Below are 20,695 nucleotides of genomic sequence, written 5' to 3'. Positions count from 1 at the left end.
ACAGTGGGAAGTGGTACATTTTTGCACTCCAGTTAAAAAGTTATTGTGCAAGTTTCACGTACTCAGTACTAACAAAATCTGTTACCACACATGATTTTTTTTTGTAAAAATAAAATAGAAATATATATATATACTGTATATTTTTTTTTTACAAAATTGTTCTTTAAAAATGCACATTATATGATATAACTGATTAGTGAATTGCCACAAAACGTAAAAAAAAAAAAAAAAAAACACCATGCATTTTCTTTTATTAACTGATATCTAAACTGCTGATTTTTACTAAAATCACTAACTTTGATTCAGTTTTTACAGACACAGGAGGTAATATTGATAGATTAAAATCTAATTTACTAAATCCAGGTATATGTGCTACAACTTTGTGTGTGTTTTTAAAGTAAATAAGTTGAGATTGATCAGCCTCCATTAAAATATGCGTGTATTTGGCCATTTCTGGATTTCCGGGTTCAATATTCTCCACCTTGTCATACCTATAACAAAAATAAAGAAAAAATAAAAACAACACATTAAACTTAATTTTAGAAAGTACCCAAATACCATTAACTAAAGTTTGTTTTTACCTCCAGTTATCATTAAACTCCATGAAACGTGATACACCAGTTTGTGCTGCAGCCTCATCAATGTGAACAAAAACATCTGTCAAGAAGAGAAAACATAAATTTTCTTTTTCCTTGAACTAATAATAAATGATGAGGTTTGAACACAAGTGCTTTTATAAGGGTCTTCTATACTCTATGTTGAGCATGTCTTACATATGTCACAAATATAGAAAATAATATACCTAATTATATAGAGAGGAGATGAAAACAGTGCATTATTAATTAAATAACCTTATCATTAATACCTTAATTCAAGTAGTCTTTCATTTTCTCTAATTTGCTGTATAAAGAATTGACCTTGTGTACAAACCTGTTTTATCTTTCATCAGATTCACTTTAGAATTTAAAGTGAAATGCTCAACTAATGCAAAATAAAAATGCTTAACACCTGTATATGTCAACACAGAAGTTATAGAGAACGATAATAATTACCTTCTGTTGATGGTATAAGCTCATGTAGTTGTTCCATTGCTTTTCCTCCTGGATAATTAAAGCGAGAAACATGCAGGGCCATACTGGAGTATGCTGCATTGGTTACTATATGGCCAATCACAAGTAAATATCCAATTTTATATAGCCATGATTTTCTGTAATTATTTAATCTGCAATAAAAGGACAATACATTGATACTTTAACAATATGAAATTAATGTTTCACGTTCTCTTTATTAACATATATAAAAGCTATCATAACTTTATAAATTGCTATTTTGTATAAGGTTACTGACACTACTAAATACTTTGCTTTCAGTGGCCTATCCATCTCGTAACTTCTCACTAGAATAATTCTCGTAAGGGATTAAAATAATAATGATTTGTAAAAGTTTAGGCTATGTATAATTAGGTTTCTGGGATTTTTGCTGATTTCTACAGATACACACACAAAATATATGCACCAGCTTACCCTTAAATATTTTCAGATGTCAAGTGAATATTTTTCAGAAGCCTTTCAGAAATCACCAATTTTAGTGCCACATACTGCAATAATTATTAAAAATAAAGAACCCACTCCTATGCACCCACTCTGGAGATTCTGAAAACACTTTGTGCCAAATGCCCCAAATTCCAGAGTACACGAATTACTCATCAGTTATTTTTACACTGTACGTTCTGTGCAAGAAGTTTAACAGGAAAATGAAATACACATTTCTAATTGCATCATAATGTATTCTACTGATTTTATAGCCTCCACAGGACAAAGTACTGTACATTAAAATGTAGTCATTACTAGGCATTCTTCAATGTAATTAGTTAATTTCTACCATGAGGTTTGACATACTGAACTTGTTAAAAGTTCAGAACACACAGAACGTAACACTAATATTATGATCCATACATCCATTGAGCCATTCATTTTCCTATCTCACTTTCCAGTTTGGGAAAGACAAATTTTAAGGCAAATTAAATTTTTAAATACTCACATTAAGGAACAACCTTTAGCTGCTACTATATTGAAAACAGGAAAAGTGTATATTATAAATCGCAACTCCTTGTGAGGAAGAAATGAATACAAGAAAATAAAACCAATGGTTGGCAAAAGTAAGATCTGCATTCTTTTATCCACTGCTCCAATAGGAATACACATAAGAGAACAACCAAGGGCACGTGGTAAAGCAGAGTAGAAGTACCAGAAAAATGGAAAGGTTTATAGACAACATCAGTCAAGGAAATGTCTGCATACAAAAAAGACTACATACATAAGTAATCAACAGCTATCCATAACAGGATATGTGCCAAATCACTGGTTTCAATCCAGAAAAGATATATATTGCATACAATAATTAGAGTATATAATACATACAGTAGCTGTATATTATACATCATCTAGTAGAAAAAGTAATGTATGAACATGTTTTACAATAAAAAGTTGAAGTAATGTGTGCATACCAAAATCCTGGTTCAGATGATACACACAACTTTGCCAGCCTAGGTACACTGAAAACACCAAAAACATAGTATAATGTGCAAGATATGTGAGAAAGGACAACTAATGAAAACATGGAGCCAATGTCATAAAACTTAAAAGCAGAAAAGGTAATGTTCTAGAGTGACTCAAAGCTTAGACCTTAATCTCATGCCATTAATAAAATGTGACATCTGTAGATAAATGTTGCTCACCATGAATGCCCATCTAACTTGAGGGAGCATGACAATGACAGTGTGTTCAAAAGGGGTAGGAACTTATGCTAAAGTATTCATAACCAAACTTCTTAGAAAGGTCCGCCTATTCACTTGTGAGCTCATTTACACAGTTCAAGGTGCAAGGTGAAAACCATTCAGGACTTACTGCAAGTTCACTGCAAGTAACACACAGCAGACAACAGGCCATTTTACAGTCAATTAAGCTAACATGCATCTCTTTTTAGGCATAGGATTTAAAAAGAGTGCCTTCTTTCAAAAGCTCTCTTATAAAAACTTAGCTAAATATGTGTGAATATTATGAAAATGTGTTTTTATACGTAATTTACAAAGATTTGTAAAATGTTGCTTTGTAATAGGACATTATAGCACTTGTGGTTACTGTTGTAAATTAAGCTAATATACATCAAAGCACATCATTATAAAGTATGAAAAGGGTAGTTTTTAAAATGTCCTTTATAACGTATGAAGTAGGGACTGCTAATGTACAAAATTTAAAAAGCACCATAGTTGAATAGCTAGGACAACTGCACGAACAATGCTTAAAAAGTATATTTAACATTATCACAACCAGTCCTACGCTGCGGTGGACTGGCGCCCTGCCCAGGGTTTGTTTCCTGCCTTACGCCCTGTGTAGGCTGGGATTGGCTCCAGCAGACCCCCCCCGTGAACGTGTAGTTAGGATATAGCGGGTTGGATAATGGATGGATGGACAACCAGTCCTGTTAAAGTTTTGCTAATTCACATTTTAAACAAACGTCTGCACAGTTAAGGCTATAGTGTTTCCAGTAGTGACGTATGGCTATGACAGTTAGACTATCACCAAAGCTAAAGAATAGACACTTTTGAACTCTGGTGCTGTGGAAGACTGCTGACAGTTTCTTGGACAGAAATAAGATCCAACAAATCAATACTTGAAGAAATACAACCAGAGTTCTCACTGGAAGGCTTGAATGTTAACAAAAAACTCAAATACTTTGGCAACGTAAATAGAAGGCAGGATTCATTGGAGAAGAATCTCATGTTGGGGAAAACTGAAAGCAAAAGGAGATCAGGAAGATAGGGACTAAGATGGAAAGACAGCATTACTTAGACTATGCATATGACCTTGACGGAACAGAATACGTACCCGTTTTGGATAGAAAGGCTTGGCCTGCCAAAGTCAATCAAGTCACAAAGTGTTGGATTCAACTAAACCATTTAACAACATCACAATTTTTAAATCAATTTTTTTTTTATAAATAACACTTTATGAAGAAGACCACCTCAAGGGGTTATCTTCATATGGCTAATGTTGTGTCTTAGCAGTACCATTCAAATAAATAAAAAAATATTAATACTTAATTCATGTGTTTGACATAAATAAATAGAGAAGAATTAAAAGGATATTCCCCAATTTGAGCTTTTATTTAAAACTGTATTATACCAAAGTACATCTCCTTCAGGCCATAGCAGACGCTTCCAAAATATAGAATCAACAAAAACTGTTAGACCTATACAGAAGGGGGAGAAAGGAACACAAACAAAAAAATGTAACTAAATAAAAAAAACATTCATGATTCTGTTATATACATAAAGCATTTGAGTGTATGAGTGCAAAAAAAGCTATATTTATTTTTGTATACATTAAGTAAGCACAAAAACTTAAGTCATTAACCAAAATATAAAAGAGTAAGACAAAGTAATTAAACACAAACAGTACCATAAAGTGGGAGTATTTATATAGGTTTCAATTCACTAGAGATAGCTGCCAAAAACATTGGTAACAATTTTTGTCATACATTTTATACTTTTTAACACGTAGCCCTGGGGTCTGACAAATCATTCTGTATTTATATCCCCTACATCAAAATCCAATTACTGATTTAGGCAAAAAGTATTATTTAAGACCTAGGAAGACGTTGTGGCAAAGTGGAACTGAACCATTAAGACTCATATTACTAGAACAAGGGACAGTTTTTATTTATAGGTTGAAACACTACTTAACTGCCACTTGTACTCATAACTGTACAAATGTTTCATATTATATATATCATCTGAGGTTGCATTAATGTATGCTATTAGACTTCTCTGGGTTTGGAATTATAATTTCATACTGGTATTATATTGCTGTCATTATCTGTCATAGACATTCAAGTAAGAAGTTCACTGTACTATGTAGACGACAACAAATTAACTAAAACAGTTAAACCCACTCAATACAGTTTTAGGATTACGATCAGAGTCTATCCCTGAAGCAGCAAGTCCAATGGCAAGAAACAATCACATGGCACAACCACATATATCCATACATTCACATTAGCCTAATTTTTGAGTTAACTACTAATACAGCAAGCAAGTAAAACACAATTCAGGGAAAAAATCTGGAGTATCTAGAGAAGGACAAAAACAAAAAACTGAAGAGCCCTCAACTTTCACACAAACGGTGACAATGACAGAATTTAAGTAATTTCTTCTCACTAATCAGTTCTGTACAGCAACTACCTTAATAAACTAATTCATTTTTAAAAGACCAGGCACTCTTACACAGTAAACTCCCCCAAAAAGTCACCCTTGTTTTTTAATTTTTAATTAAAGCATTTCAACCCTACTGGGCAATGCCATTCCAGCTTGTCATATGTATTATGCAATGCTGAAATAAAGCTGTTCTGCTAACTGTGGAGAAAAAACCAAAGAAAAAAAGGCACTTCATTTTTTGGGTTTCCTCAGTACAGCAGATATCTTTAGCCATAATTACTGATTTCTCTTTAGACTAGAGACTTGGTTATCATAAATTTTACTACAGTCCAAGCATTCAAACATTACAGTTAGCAGCCGGTGTAATTTAAACACCACCATGTTTATTACAGTTTGTGTTATGTCATGCAACGTTTTCATGTGACTTTTCAATGAGACATTAAACGCAACACTCATTTTTCTTCCAAACCGTACGTTACGCCGTATGACACTCATGTCAATGCAACCAATTTAACGTGCATACATCAAACAAAATGCTTTACATACATCCACTCTGCTAAGAGCAGTAGTAGTTCAGCTGTGTGTTAGCAGTTGACAAATCTGGTGATCATGCAGGAGAAATTCCTTCTGAGCATTAAGATAGATACTGGCGATACTTCAACAAGTAGATTACCATTCATCTTGCATGAATGATGATTTTCAATAGTTTTGGCATTTGCTATAACTATAAATAAATCTCAGGGCCAGAGTTTTCATTGTACTCTTGCACTGACAGCAAATGAAGGGAGCTATCAAGGTGAGTTTCTGCCAAGGCAGCAAGGGGAAGGCACATCCCCTAGCATGTGTGTGTGCGCGCACGCATGTGCTACGTTTCTAGTTTACATTTTTTGTTCTAAATGTCCAGTAGTTTTATTTTTAAGTCAAATACACATTCTGCTTGTAAATAAGAAAATCTGGTTTAAAGCTTTATGGAAGAAAAATGAATAACTGAATGTTTTTTGTGAAAAATCAGTCAGCATCTACTCATTTTATAGAGCAAGCTAAATTAACATACTTACCAAGGCAAACAGCACCAAATGGAACAGCATAATATAGCAGTTGTAAAATAGAAAGTCTCCTGTTTATTAAAGACATCAGCAGCATGAGGCCCAAAAGTAAACTTAGTTCAGATCTAAAAACAATAATAGCAAGTGCAGAGAGTCCAATGAAGTTCCTTTGCTTTTGCTGAAGCCAAGCTGTAAAGGCCAGAATAACTGCAAAAAGACATAGATGTATACGTTATAAGAGAAAAATTATCAAAATAAACAAGGTGACATTCATTCATTTATTAGCCATGTTCTTCAAAACCAGGTTCTCAAATTACATGGGTACATTGCATGCTTCGCGGTGCTCTTGATGCAACAAAAAAAAAAGAATTAATACACTGCAATGATACCAATGAGAATACAGTCATATTAAAACATTTTCCATTTAAGAAGGCATTTTAACAAAACTGGCCTAAACAGCCACTGACAAAGTACAAACCGGATTCCAAAAAAGTTGGGACACTATACAAATTGTGAATAAAAACTGAATGCAATGATGTGGAGGTGCCAACTTCTAATATTTTATTCAGAATAGAACATAAATCACGGAACAAAAGTTTAAACTGAGAAAATGTATCATTTTAAGGGAAAAATATGTTAATTCAGAATTTCATGGTGTCAACAAATCCCAGAAATGTTGGGACAAGGCCATTTTCACCACTGTGTGGCATCTCCCCTTCTTCTTACAACACTCAACAGACGTCTGGGGACCGAGGAGACCAGTTTCTCAAGTTTAGAAATAGGAATGCTCTCCCATTCTTGTCTAATACAGGCCTCTAACTGTTCAATCGTCTTGGGCCTTCTTTGTCGCACCTTCCTCTTTATGATGCGCCAAATGTTCTCTATAGGTGAAAGATCTGGACTGCAGACTGGCCATTTCAGTACCCGGATCCTTCTCCTACGCAGCCATGATGATGTGATTGATGCAGAATGTGGTCTGGCATTATCTTGTTGAAAATGCAGGGTCTTCCCTGAAAGAGATGACGTCTGGATGGGAGCATATGTTGTTCTAGAACCTGAATATATTTTTCTGCATTGATGGTGCCTTTCCAGACATGCAAGCTGCCCATGCCACACGCACTCATGCAACCCCATACCATCAGAGATGCAGGCTTCTGAACTGAGCGTTGATAACAACTTGGGTTGTCCTTGTCCTCTTTGGTCCGGATGACATGGCGTCCCAGATTTCCAAAAAGAACTTTGAATCGTGACTCGCCTGACCACAGAACAGTCTTCCATTTTGCCACACTCCATTTTAAATGATCCCTGGCCCAGTGACAACGCCTGAGCTTGTGGATCTTGCTTAGAAATGGCTTCTTCTTTGCACTGTAGAGTTTCAGCTGGCAACGGCGGATGGCACGGTGGATTGTGTTCACTGACAATGGTTTCTGGAAGTATTCCTGAGCCCATTCTGTGATTTCCTTTACAGTAGCATTCCTGTTTGTGGTGCAGTGTCGTTTAAGGGCCCGGAGATCACGGGCATCCAGTATGGTTTTACGGCCTTGACCCTTACGCACAGAGATTGTTCCAGATTCTCTGAATCTTCGGATGATGTTATGCACAGTTGATGATGATAGATTTTTTGCTGGGTAACACCTTTCTGATATTGCTCCACTATCTTTCTGCGCAACATTGTGGGAATTGGTGATCCTCTACCCATCTTGGCTTCTGAGAGACACTGCCACTCTGAGAAGCTCTTTTTATACCCAATCATGTTGCCAATTGACCTAATTAGTGTTTATTGGTCTTCCAGCTCTTCGTTATGCTCAAATTTACTTTTTCCAGCCTCTTATTGCTACTTGTCCCAACTTTTTTGGGATTTGTTGACACCGTGAAATTTTGAATCAACATATTTTTCCTTTAAAATGATACATTTACTCGGATTAAACGTTTGATCTGTCATCTACGTTCTATTACAAATAAAATATTGACATTTGCCATCTCCACATCATTGCATTCAGTTTTTATTCACAATTTGTTTAGTGTCCCAACTTTTTTGGAATCCGGTTTGTAGTTGAGACATATAAAACAATTTAAAATTTGGCTGTGTTGTCCAACACGTAGGAAACAAATTAAAGACTGTGTACTTGTATCTTCTAAATCATTAGGATATTAAAAAGAAACACACTCATACAAATTGAAATAGAAATATTCACAGCAACAGATAAATGTCCCTTAAACCACTAAGACATAATAAAAATTGCAACAACTAACAAAGCCATTGGGTTGCACTGTAGTATAAAATATAATTTTTCACAATTAAAGCAAAAAAACTGAAAAAAACTTTCTATAGAGTGGTCCAGATCTAATTATGCAGATCCAGATCGTCTGGATGACTTGGATTTATGCAGGGACGATTCCAGTTTGGCGCGAAGACAATTCTTCATGTCGTCAGTTCGCACACTTCTCGATGGTCTGGGATTTTTTGGGTTATTTTCTATGTAATAAACTTAATAAGTTATAGCATAATGAAAATTGCATAATTAGATTTGGACCACCCTATAGAATGATTTAAAAGAGTCAAATTCTTGTTCAAATATGATATGCTTTGAAGATAGTCTCCTAGGAAAGGGCTAGGTGTACTGCAAAAAACTGACAGGTAATTTTATCTCTCTTACCACCCATACGATTTACTCTGAACCTATTCCATCAGCACACAAAATAAATAATGTAAAGCTGAGTAAATGATGTTGTGAGGGGTGGTGGGTTTGTGAGAGAAATAATCAACTTGGGTAAATCCACAGAGGAGCTGCTACACAGAAAATAAGTTTTAGAATTTATACTCTGCATCTGTAGATCAAGGTCTAAGTATAACCAATTTTATAATAGGTTTACACTAATTAAAGCTGTGGGAATACACAAATGGAACATCATGCTGGAATTGCTATTAAGTTTATTATGGAGATACAGAAAAAAAAATGTTTACTGTAATTTTATAGTTAATCAATATTCTAAGTAATTTGCAACTGAAAATATTATGTTGTTGTTTTCTTTCTATTCCACAAGTAACTTACGCTTAACCTCTAACTGGATACTTTATTCAAGTCTATACTAATCATCAAATTTAAGATAAAAAATAAAAACTAGCACCGACTTTTAACAATTTCCCAGATCTAGAAATGTAAAAAAACAAAACAAAAAAAACCAAACTGTCATATCTATAGAATTATGAACACATTCAAAATCACTTACCTACAGGAAGAGCAAATATATTGGGTAATGTTCTTGTACAGTAGAACATCAAATGAAACTGTGTAGCAGTAATGTAACAAAAGAGATTTGCTACTTGTGATCCAAAGCTTTTTCTGACCTCTTTCTGAAGATGCCAAAAAGTATAGATCACAAAAAGTCCCAGACTGCCTCTAACTTTTTTTGAAGAAAAATAAGATAAAAATGAAGTTTTAGCAGTGTACATAAAAAATGTTTATAATTAATAATTTTATTATTTAATTAAACTATTTTAAAGTAATCATATGTATTAAGAAAAGGCACAATCTCATGAACAATTTATGGTTTAGTGAGCAGTTACTGGCATTAAGGCCATTTATGTAAAGGCTACTGCATTCAAGAAATCACCCAACATTAATATAAGTAACTTATGTACTAAACAAACAAATATAAGCACTGTAGATGTACAGTAAAACATGTGACCTAAAATAAATTTGGGTTTTGGCCTTATTTATTTAAATTTAAAAACACTGGTAAAGCACAGCAGGATAAATTAGGCTATGGCTATGCTGATTTAGGCACTACTCACATATAAATAGGCCAGCGGTACAAGATATATAAAACTAAAGAAACATCATAAAAAGGATAATTATGCAATTGAAAGAATAATGTCCTGATGAGTAAATAAGGGTCAAAGATTTTAGCTATGCTATGAAACGGTGCGGATGAGCTTTGGCTGAAATGCTGCTAAAAAGCAGTATTCATTGACAAAACACATATTAATGGGTGGCAGACCTAAACAAGCAGAGTGATGAGTTGAATACACGATCCACTTATTTTGTTCAGAATCACACCATAACAATTCAGTGGTTTCACAGTGGTAAAACCCCATTGCCATAACAAGCTATACCTGTTCTGAAGAGAGAGTATTAAAATACCTCATGTTTGTGTAGGGCTGTACAGCATTCTTATTACACCACATTTGAAATGTTTGCAAAATGTTGGTCTCCGCATTATAAAAAGAGCAACACTACACAAATTCCTCAGAAGATTTATTCCAAGACAGCAGGGTAACGGAAGAGAAATGAGAATTGCTTATAACCATAGTGGAAATTGGTAAGTTTGGTAGTTTTATAACAATAACACAAGAACACAAAAATCTCATTAAGAGAAAATTTTGCATACATTTCTAAAAGTCTTACGTCACAAAGAAAAACACAAAAATTTGTAATGAACTACCAAGTAATGTAGTAGACAAACAGTACCTTGGGGAAATTTTTTCTAATGTTTTGCAAAATTCATGTGGAGAGGAATGGCCTGTTCTTTTCACATCTGTTCTATACTCTAATGCCTGGAATGGACACACTGTTTCTATTCTATGTTTAAAAACACATCATAATATTAGGGCCATATCAGCAAGTAATAAAAACAATTATCTTACATTGGAAGTGCTTCCTAAAATCATTGGTTGAGTAGGACAACATTCAACGTGACAAAAATGCATTATTTTTTTCTTATGTCGTATAAACCAAGAATACTCTTACCAATTATTTGAGAATAAAACTTTGATACTCCAAAAAGCGAACAAGCAAATACTACTGGTGAGCATAGTAGTGATATAAAGAGTGGGCCAAGAAATGTTCGTGGAACAACACCTGGAAACTGATGATGATCATACTTTAAAAAAAAAAAAAAAAAGTTACAAGCTCTGCATTTCACTTCATACTTGATTATATTTCATACAGTAAAAGCACTTGCCATGTTATTGTATATTTCTGTGCTGTGAAAATCAACACAAAGGACTGCATTAAGATATAATTATCTACAGCAAAGAAAGGAATGGAATTTTTTTGGTAACCAATTGATTTCCTCCAAGATATAGCAATTCAGCTTGTTTTAAAAGGCTTCCTTTCTCCTACTTTTTGCTCCTTACATTAGCTAAAACCTATAAGCAGGATGTTAGCATTAACAAAATGTGAGGTTATTCCCAGTTGTGTTCCTAATTCCCCAAGTGCCTTTGTTGTCTTTCCTTAATAACTTAACAAAAAGATGACTGTATATGACATGATAGTTAGCATTCTGAACAAGCTAATAATAAATAACAGCATACTCAACCACTGATTCACATGGCTCTTTGCCACTCAAACAAACTAAGTGTGTTACCCAGCTTTGCCTGAAAATTTTTCTAAGTCAACAGGCCTCAGTTATAGTGGTCAATCCAATGTATCATAAGTACTAGGAAACTAAGTAGTTTTCTTTATATAATATTTGTCTTTTTTTTTTTTTTATTAAAAAAACAAGGTGATAATTTTAGTTCACTTGATCTGCTTGATGTTAAAGCTAGATACAGTCCTTGCTGGTTCTGATGTGAAACACACTGCAGCAGACCAGTAATGTTACAAAGGTTATTTAAAACTAGACATTAAGCCCGTTACAATAACGGGTGCTAGAACAGTAGTGCATAAACATTAGTAGGAACAGTCTAAATTAAATGGCAAGGGCCCTTGTATGTAGCTGTAATATGCGTCACTGTATTGTGTGCCTTTAATTTTCTCTCAAAGTAATACTGGTTTGTATTTCTGTAAAGCGCCAGTAATTTTCTCTGACAGTAATATAGTGGAACCTCGGTTCACGACCATAATTCGTTCCAAAACTCTGGTCGAAACCCGATTTGGTCGTGAACCGAAGTAATTTCCCCCATAGGATTGTATGTAAATACAATTAATCCGTTCCAGACTGTACGAACTGTATGTAAATATATATTTTAAGTTTTTAAGCACAAATACAGTTAATTATACCATAGAATACACAGCGTAATAGTAAACTGAATATAAAAACATTTAATAACATTGAGAAAACCTTGAACAACAGAGAAAACTAACACTGCAAGAGTTTGCGCTATAGCTCTACAAAACGCTCGCTAAAAACACTTTTTTTAATGAGTTTTAAGCACAGGGAAAAAAATGAACATTTGAAAAATCCATAATTTAATAAACAACCAAGAAAAGTAACATTGCAACAATGCACACGGCGCCTGTGTGTGTCTCTCGTGCGCGCCTGTGTGTGTGTGTGTGTGTGTGTGTGTGTGTGTGTGTCTCTCTCTATCTATCTCTCTGCATAGGGAATGCACAGGGAGAGACTGAACACGTGCAGCCCCGCGCATGTGCACTTCACCAGAAGACACACACGGACACCTGGATACACACAGGGGTTTTATTAAAGAGGATGAATTAATTCTAAGCTAAAAACTGCTTAAATATCTTGACTCTCCATTAGAATCTAGGACAAAAATGAGTACTGCCTCAGATCTAAATAAATGTCTACCCACATAAAATCAAGTTACTAATTACTTTTACTCACTCAAAAACACCATCATGTTCTCCTTTTATCACATTCTGAAAAACAGGATCTCCATCAGGTATAGAAAGAAAGAAAAAAAAAAATCGTGCTTCATTTTCTTCAATCGTGGTTTGGCTCCATATGTTAATTTGTGGCATTTTTTGTTTTAATTTCCTTTTTTTTTAAATTCAAAAAGCATTGATTGGTATTACGAAATTAATGATATGTATATGGAAAAAATGAGCTTGCTCTTTCAAAAATGCAAGGCTATGCATTGATTAAAAGAATGAAGTCTAATCCGTTTACCTCAGATTTATCGTCATATGTGACACATTCTCAGTCTGCCAAAGTGATCAACAACGCTGCATGATATTTTTTCCTCCCGTTACTAACTTAATCATGGGGACTTCTAATCTCATTCGATTCATGATGAGAGAAATCCTCCACCAAATCACCTGCATCTTCTGTGGGGAGTCATTAATGCACTTAAAAAGGTAAAACTGGGTCCCAAGGCTACAAAATTTTGAGAAACACTGCCCTAAGATAAACACTGTAATGAAATATTATGGACCCAGACGTCCTCTATCCAGATGAGGAGAGAGGAGAGGTTAGGAGCACGGATTGATACAGTGCATTGCCACACCCACCACACAACAAACCAACTCAGGATCCAGATTAGGACCCAAGTGCAGCCTTGGAACGGATGATACCTCAGCACCACACTAGTACAGATGGAGTGGAACAGTCTGATGAAATTGCCATTATTTGCCTATATAATTAGCTATAAATTATCCATTTAGATTAGATAAAGCTTCCAGAATGAGGATGAACATTCTGAATATGGACTGGGTGCAAAAGGGGCTGGTCTACACTGCAAAAAAGTCTTTAGCCAATTAGTTAAAAAAATGTTACAAAAACCAATCACTGACCTACCCAGATGACCAACATATACAAATAATGTCTGATTTATTTAAGATAAAGTGCTCATGATGTTTTAACAAACAGTATTAGTGATTAGTGAATTTGAGTTGAATGCTGAGCCATATCCGGCTGGTATCATATGAAGTTAGATCGTATGATAAATGTATATTATTGTGTTCAAGAACGCAGCACGCACTTATTAAAATACCCTCATTCACATGCGACGGCCAAGAATCACTATGCTGGACATTATATTGATAGAACGATAAAAGATATCCATTATACAGCATAAGGAAATTAAAGTCTGCACATATTTTTAAATTTAATTTTTGAATTTTTTACATTTATAATTCCAATAAAAACTTCCCTAACAGAAATGTATCATCATAAATCTGGGTGTCAGAAATGAAAGGAAAAGAGGGATTGTGAAAAGGTGAGAGAAGAATTAAAATAAAAGCATTCATTATTGAAATATTTTAATGCCAAACAATGCTGGAAAAAAGATATTTCAATTAAAGAAGCTGTTGAAGAGAGTAATGTAGATTTTCTGCCACCTGGACCTGCAAGGACAAAATCTACAATAAAAGCTGATTTAGAAGTTTTCACCTGGAGGTGGAACAACCACCTAGCCAATAGAAGTTGACATTGACGCTGTCACAGACGGCCGGGGTCCTTGTCCATCTGGGACGCCTCTTCACTGTATGGACCAGGGGAGCAAGCCTGGTCAGAATGGTATATCACTCGGAACGCTAGATGGCAGCCCCTCTGGGTGGCAGTGATGCATCAGATTCCCGCAGGGCTCTACGGGAGATGGAGTTCCCTACAACCCTTTTGGGATCTGGGGGTGCTGCCAGAGGGTGCTACCGTTGTTCCTGAGCCTGTGTTTGCGGTCCTTCCTCCATACCCGGAAGTGCAGCCAGAAATAGGTCATCAAACACCTGGAGCATTTCTGGGTGGGCTATAAAAGGAGCCAGCAGCCACCACTTTAGGAGACAGAGTCAGGAGGAGAGGGACTAAGCTTGCCAGAGTGGAGTGGTGAAGATAGAAAGTGAAGAAGAGAAGTTTTGTGATTGGGATTTGTGCTTTGGACTGTTGTGGGCTCATGGGGATGGGGAAGACATTTCACACGAGCGAAGAAAAACAAAATCCCTTTGTTTTAGTAGCGTGACTCCCGTGTCTATCTATGTAGAGTTAAGAGCTGGTATAGTGCCATCTATTGTCACAACGTTAACAAATATAAAGACGTTCTTTCCACTGAAGCTGAAACTCAAACAACAGCCCTCACTACAAAAGAAGCTGAAACAATAACAAGTACAGCAAAAACAGATAAGAAAACTATTAAAGTAATAAATTATAACGGTTTGGGTATGTGGTCAAATTTTAGTGATACAGGTAGACAATTAATTAATCTATACCTATAAAAGGCAAAGCCCTCACTGACTGACTGACTTACTCACTCACTCATCACTAATTCTCCAACTTCCCGTGTAGGTAAAAGGCTGAAATTTGGCAGGCTCATTCCTTACAGCTTACTTACAAAAGTTAAGCAGGTTTCATTTCGAAATTCTACACGTAACGGTCATTAAGGTCGACAACATCCACCATGTTGAACTTTCTTATTTATGGCCCCATCTTCACGAAATTTGGTAGGTGGCTTCCCTGCTCTAACCAAAACCGATGTACGTACTTATTTCGGTGGTATGACACCACTGTCAACCGCCATATTGAACTTTCCAACGTCACTAATTCTCCAACTTCCCGTGTAGGTAGAAGGCTGACCCCATCTTCACGAAATTTGGTAGGCGGCTTCCTGCGCTAACCGAAACCGATGTACGTACTGTGGAACGGGACCGGGACACCGACAGACGGACATCATTGTTTCTCCCAACACACGTTTATTCACACACTACTATTTACAATATTTACAAAGTTTAGTGCACCAACCCAGTGCCTCCAGCACCGATTCCCCAAAAGTCCAGGCCTCTCACACAGTCACTCGTGCCTTTCTTCTGGCCGCCTCCAGTCCTCTCTCCAGCTCCGTCCTCTTCCACCCGACTTCCGCCCTCGACTGTTGGGAGGCGGCCCCTTCTATCACAACCCCAGATGGGCTCCAGCTGCTTCCCTGCAATCCTCCGTGGGCACGCCCCAGTGTGGGGGAAGTGCCGGCTGCGCACCCGGAAGCCCTCCGGGTGTCCCCAATCTTCTTCCCCCCAGCACTTCCTGGTGTGGCGGAAGTGCTGGGCTCCAGGGTTCTTCAGGCAACAGGGCGCCGCCTGCCAGTGGCCACGGGCCCCTACAGGGTTGGGCTTCCAAGCCCCCTACCCGAGGCCACCAACAAAACCAGGGCAGTCGCCCCCTCGTGGTCAGGCATATTGAACTTTCCAACGTCACTAATTCTACAAGTTCCCGTGTAGGTAGAAGGCTGAAATTTGGTAGGCTCATCCCTTACAGCTTACTTACAATGTTAAGCAGGTTTCATTTAGAAATCCTACGCGTAACAGTCATAATGGTTAAGCTCAGCACACAGCTTGGTCATATTACAACCAGAGGGCCGAACTGACAATGTGGTATACAAAGAGATCCTTAGCAAATAATTATTGGTATATTTTCCCTCAGTTTAAAAAGTTATTTTCTTTTTAATACAAATTTTAAGGCAGTACTTCGCCGCAGCGAAGCGCGGGTATTTTACTAGTAGCTGTTAAAAGGAGTTGATACAGAGTCCACATTAAATGTTATGGTTAAAAAAATTTCAAAGGATGATAAAAAATAGAAAATTTTCTTCGTATTTATTCCAAATTGTCAAATGGCCGTGATCAGTTAGTTTGAGATTGGTTACGTTGGAGTCCAAGCAAAGAAGCTTTGCATTTTGTTACCCGTCTCTTGTTTAATACAAATAAAAAAAATAAACTTCCTAGTGATTTAAGTAAATTTGAAGGATTTTGTCTGTTTCCGTGTGAAACTTTGTATACAAGTTAATAAATATTTTATTTGTAACTTAGACAAAGCAATGTAATATTAGTGTTATATCACTGATAAGAACACAAATGGTTTAATGTTTAACACCCATAGAGCACTTATTCGGTTTATTTATTTTGCATTATTATTTATTTATTCATGTATAAGTTTGCTTACAGGACAAAAGTAGGCCAACCCATAATGAATTTGGCAAATTCTATTAGAGTAGCATTGTTGAATCAGAAATGTCTAAATTCATATTAAAGTCAGCCATCATCTAAAGGAATGGCAGAAGCAAGCAGGCTATAGCTAGGAAATAGAAATATGTAGTGCAGGTAGAGAAACCAGTAGCTGAGCCAAGCATGCCACAAAATGGAAAGGGGCTGCAACATTTGAAATCAGGAAAACAGAGATCAGGTATAAAGAAGACAGTTGCTAATGATGTTAAGATACCCTCCAAAGCCCTGGCTAGAATGAAGGAGAAAGTGCTGCCTTTGGTAATATCACAATATCAAACAGGATTTATTAAAGGCCGACACTTAGCTTTGAATCTTTGATGCCGGTTTAATATAATATATTCACCCGCAAAGTCAAACACTCCAGAGATATTATTATCGTTGGATGCAGAAAAAGCATTTGATATGATTGAATGGAACTGCCTTTTCACTACACTGGAGAAATTTCAGTTTGGCCCGAGCATTAGTGCATGGATCAAACTACTGTATACCAATCCAGAAGCTTCAGTTAGTATTAACAAAATTAATTCAGACTACTTTAAACTAGAACGTGGTACCAGACAAGGATGCCCCTTATCACCACTGCTTTTTGCAATCGCCATTTAACCACTGACAGTTCACTGTAGAAATGCTTATGAGATAAAGGGGATTATTACAGAACAGGACTTGAAGAGAGACTTTCTCTATACGCAGATGATATGCTACTGTATATATCAGACCCACAAAATACTGTGCCTGCAGTCCTAACAGCGCTTACAGAATTTCTGCTCTCAGAATTAATTTGACTAAAAGTGTGCTCTTTCCAGTGATTCTCAAGCACACAATGTTAGATTGGACACCTTCCCTTTTATCATCACAGATCAGTTTAAATACGGGGAGGGATGGGGCCCTCCTCACTCACGCCTCTGCCTTAGGGCATAACCTTAACTCTGCTTAGTTAGCAAATAAGAGAACTACTTAACAGATTTAGATCTTTTTTTTCTGTAATTTGCTTGAACATTCCAGTTGATTTTGCGACTTCTCTCACTGCGCTAAGAATCACAGTTTGCTTGCAGGAACGATATATTCACGCTAATCTGAGACAGAGGCTGCTGGCCAAGGGGAGGGGGAAGAGTGATTTCAGGAGTAGAGAGCTGGGCGGCGCCCTCCTCACTGTCCTGTTTCACTAATAGCTGCAGCTGTAACAGGTTTGAAAATTTCTCTCGGTGACCCTGCATGTATGTGTTTTCTTTTTGTTTGTTTTTTTTTTTTTGCATAAAATGTGTGATGTTCCTTACATTTTAAAAATATTTTTAACATCATACTTATAATGCAAAATTGTTTTCAAACTATATTCTTCTTTCAGCTGCTATATTTATATTAATTGTATAGCATGCTGCGATCATAAGTGGAAGTGCTCGTAAAAAGAATAAACTGAATTTACTTTGTCTTGCCTGGTTTATCTTCATACTGCATCAGGAAATTGCTTTAAAACAATCTAAAGCATCTTGACTCAAGGGTGAATGATCCCATCAAATGATGATGTGCAATGAAACAAACTGTACTATATTGTTACAGTACAAACATTACTGATTATTAAAAAATATATACACTTTTACAACCTTAAAAATGTAATATGCAATTTAAACTTTCAGATACTGCAATTCTAAAAAGTCTCAGGTTATTTACAATAGCAGATAATAGTGACCAAAGCTGTGAGGCACAATCAATAAAGAAATTTGAAACACATAAAATTCCAGAGTCTATTTGCTTTAATTAATTGGGCATATATGATATACTGGTCTCAATAGCCAAAAACAGATACAGTAAGTCAGAACAAAAAATAAACGGTAATTACAAGTGTTACATTTATAACATGGTCCTAACTATGCTGGCACATTGACTTGCCAAGCTTTCTTGTGTTGTTTTTACTTTTTGTTGACCTTGAATTACCAGAAATAAAAATAACAGAAGTACAGTGTTTCAATGTATAATAAAGAAGCTAAATACCGTAAATAAAACTGACCCGAAACACACAACTATTTGCAATAATACAATTTCTAGTGCTGGTTATACAGCAGATCTTTCTCCTGCCAAGTCTTGGAAAATAAATATGGAATGTCACATATTACAAACACTTTAAATAACAGGAGTCAAGTTAACATGAAATCCTTCTAACTGGAAAATCTACAGAACACATTAAAAGGCTGATAATCTATTGCCTTTGGATGATCAGTTTCTGACATTATCTCATTCAACTCGGGTACAATTTCTGCTGAAAAAGAGATGGGAAATACAGCAAGTAACTACATAAATAATTTGAAAAACACAAGAAATGCACTCACAATGATATATGGGCTCACACAATGATCTCCACCAAGTCACTCCATTCCATTACTAGAGCCCACTCCTGCTTCATTACCTGTCAGGAAGACTGGTCTGCCCCTTCAGTACAAGATACAAACCATTTTAAGTGGTGAGTGATGTTACAGTACTTTGCTGACATTGCTTTAAAAATGTTGTTTAATCGACATTCACATTTGAACATTGCTAAGAAAGCTTTGGGAGTGAGAATTTTTACATAGAGGTTAACATATTTGAAAACCGGCACTAATTTCTTAAATTTGCATGCAGTTTCAATTCCATTCCCTCATTTAAAGCCTCTTATATTTTATTATAGTACAACAAACAAGTTAACTTGCACTTATGAATAAGTGAGAGTATTATCAGTATTTATATGATTGTTCTTATATTTGCATTTTGGTGATCATAACATACGATAAAAAGTAGATGAAAAAAACGGTTATGTCCATTTATTACTGATCATGACTAATTCAGTTTTATTATCGCAAAAAAACAGAGCCTATACAGACGGAATCGGTTACAAAGAAACTCGTACACTGAATGGGGTGCTGAATGAATACATTGACATATTAATGGGATGAAAATCGATTTTACTTTTGTAACATACTGGTATGCATTTTTATTCTAAAAACGTAAATGTTCAGCAGCGTGGAAAAGCGGTAATGAATACTTTATTATAGCTTAATTCATTACATATTCAATATACACATCAGAAATTTTCCAAAACCGATACATAAAGCTCCATTGCTTCATTATATACTAGCAGACGGGCACCTTTCCAGTGGTATCTTACTGAATAAGAAGCCTCTTATCGGTGAATGCCTTTCTCTTTCGATCACGTAACGTGGGGTACTATAATGTACTACGTTTTTGCCTACACTAAAAATCCTCGTTACGCAGTCTTCTGTTTATTACTCTCGCGCGAGCATTAAGATTTGTAATATCCGTCGATATCTTTATACCATCATGGTGAAGACATTGGAGAACACTACACATTATTACGGTACGTTAATCAAACTCCAGTAAGGGATATAAATTGACTGCGCTCTAGGGAACTACCACTTGAAATTGTCTTTAAAATGCTTTTATAGTTATTACTTGTACTTTTAGAAGCCCAGAAATCAAAGCATAATCAAACGGCGTATGCAACAACTTCCATTCACTTAGGTACCTGTTCTAAATCCAGCCTGTGATAGAGAAGGTCGTGGATTGCTTGTAGATTGAAACTTTCTTCCACTTTTGTATAAGGACATGCTATTAAATGCATAAAAGCAACAAAAATAAGTAAATACAGCAGTCGCTGTCCGCTAGCACCTCTCTTTTGCGCCATGTCTTCGATTAAGTTGAAAGGTGAAAGTTCGCGACGACGTAACGATGTGGTTGGGGTTTGTTTATACGGTGACAAATCCAACAACAAAAAAAATAAATTACGT

The 20,695-nt window shown here is 36.0% G+C and overlaps 1 protein-coding gene across 1 annotated transcript; it reads right to left on the bottom strand.

Annotated features, from left to right (window-relative positions):
- Positions 1-236: 236 nt before the first annotated feature.
- Positions 237-20,671, bottom strand: alg12 (ALG12 alpha-1,6-mannosyltransferase). The gene is made up of 9 exons (XM_039761067.1): positions 20,434-20,671; positions 11,013-11,145; positions 9,493-9,666; positions 6,274-6,468; positions 4,148-4,251; positions 2,041-2,264; positions 1,053-1,222; positions 582-657; positions 237-491 (listed from the first exon to the last, which is right to left on the bottom strand). Exons 1-9 carry the CDS (start codon positions 20,590-20,592, stop codon positions 254-256), a joined length of 1,473 nt encoding a protein of 490 aa, XP_039617001.1. The 5' UTR covers positions 20,593-20,671; the 3' UTR covers positions 237-253.
- Between the last annotated feature and the right edge of the window lie 24 nt (positions 20,672-20,695).

This window comes from Polypterus senegalus, chromosome 8, assembly GCF_016835505.1.
Source record: "Polypterus senegalus isolate Bchr_013 chromosome 8, ASM1683550v1, whole genome shotgun sequence".
Lineage (NCBI taxonomy): Eukaryota > Metazoa > Chordata > Cladistia > Polypteriformes > Polypteridae > Polypterus > Polypterus senegalus.
Note: the sequence above shows the minus strand (reverse complement) of the source record. Positions and strands in the feature narration are given on the sequence as shown.

What these genes read in the sequence shown, in the direction of transcription:
- alg12 (XM_039761067.1), bottom strand. Translation starts at nt 20,592, where the DNA reads ATGGCGCAAAAGAGAGGTGCTAGCGGACAGCGACTGCTGTATTTACTT. An exon ending in GCTTATACCATCAACAGAAG is followed by an intron (nt 658 to 1,052) that starts GTAATTATTATC and finishes TCTTCTTGACAG; the next exon opens with ATGTTTTTGTTCACATTGAT. An exon ending in GAGTTTAATGATAACTGGAG is followed by an intron (nt 492 to 581) that starts GTAAAAACAAAC and finishes TTTTTGTTATAG; the next exon opens with GTATGACAAGGTGGAGAATA.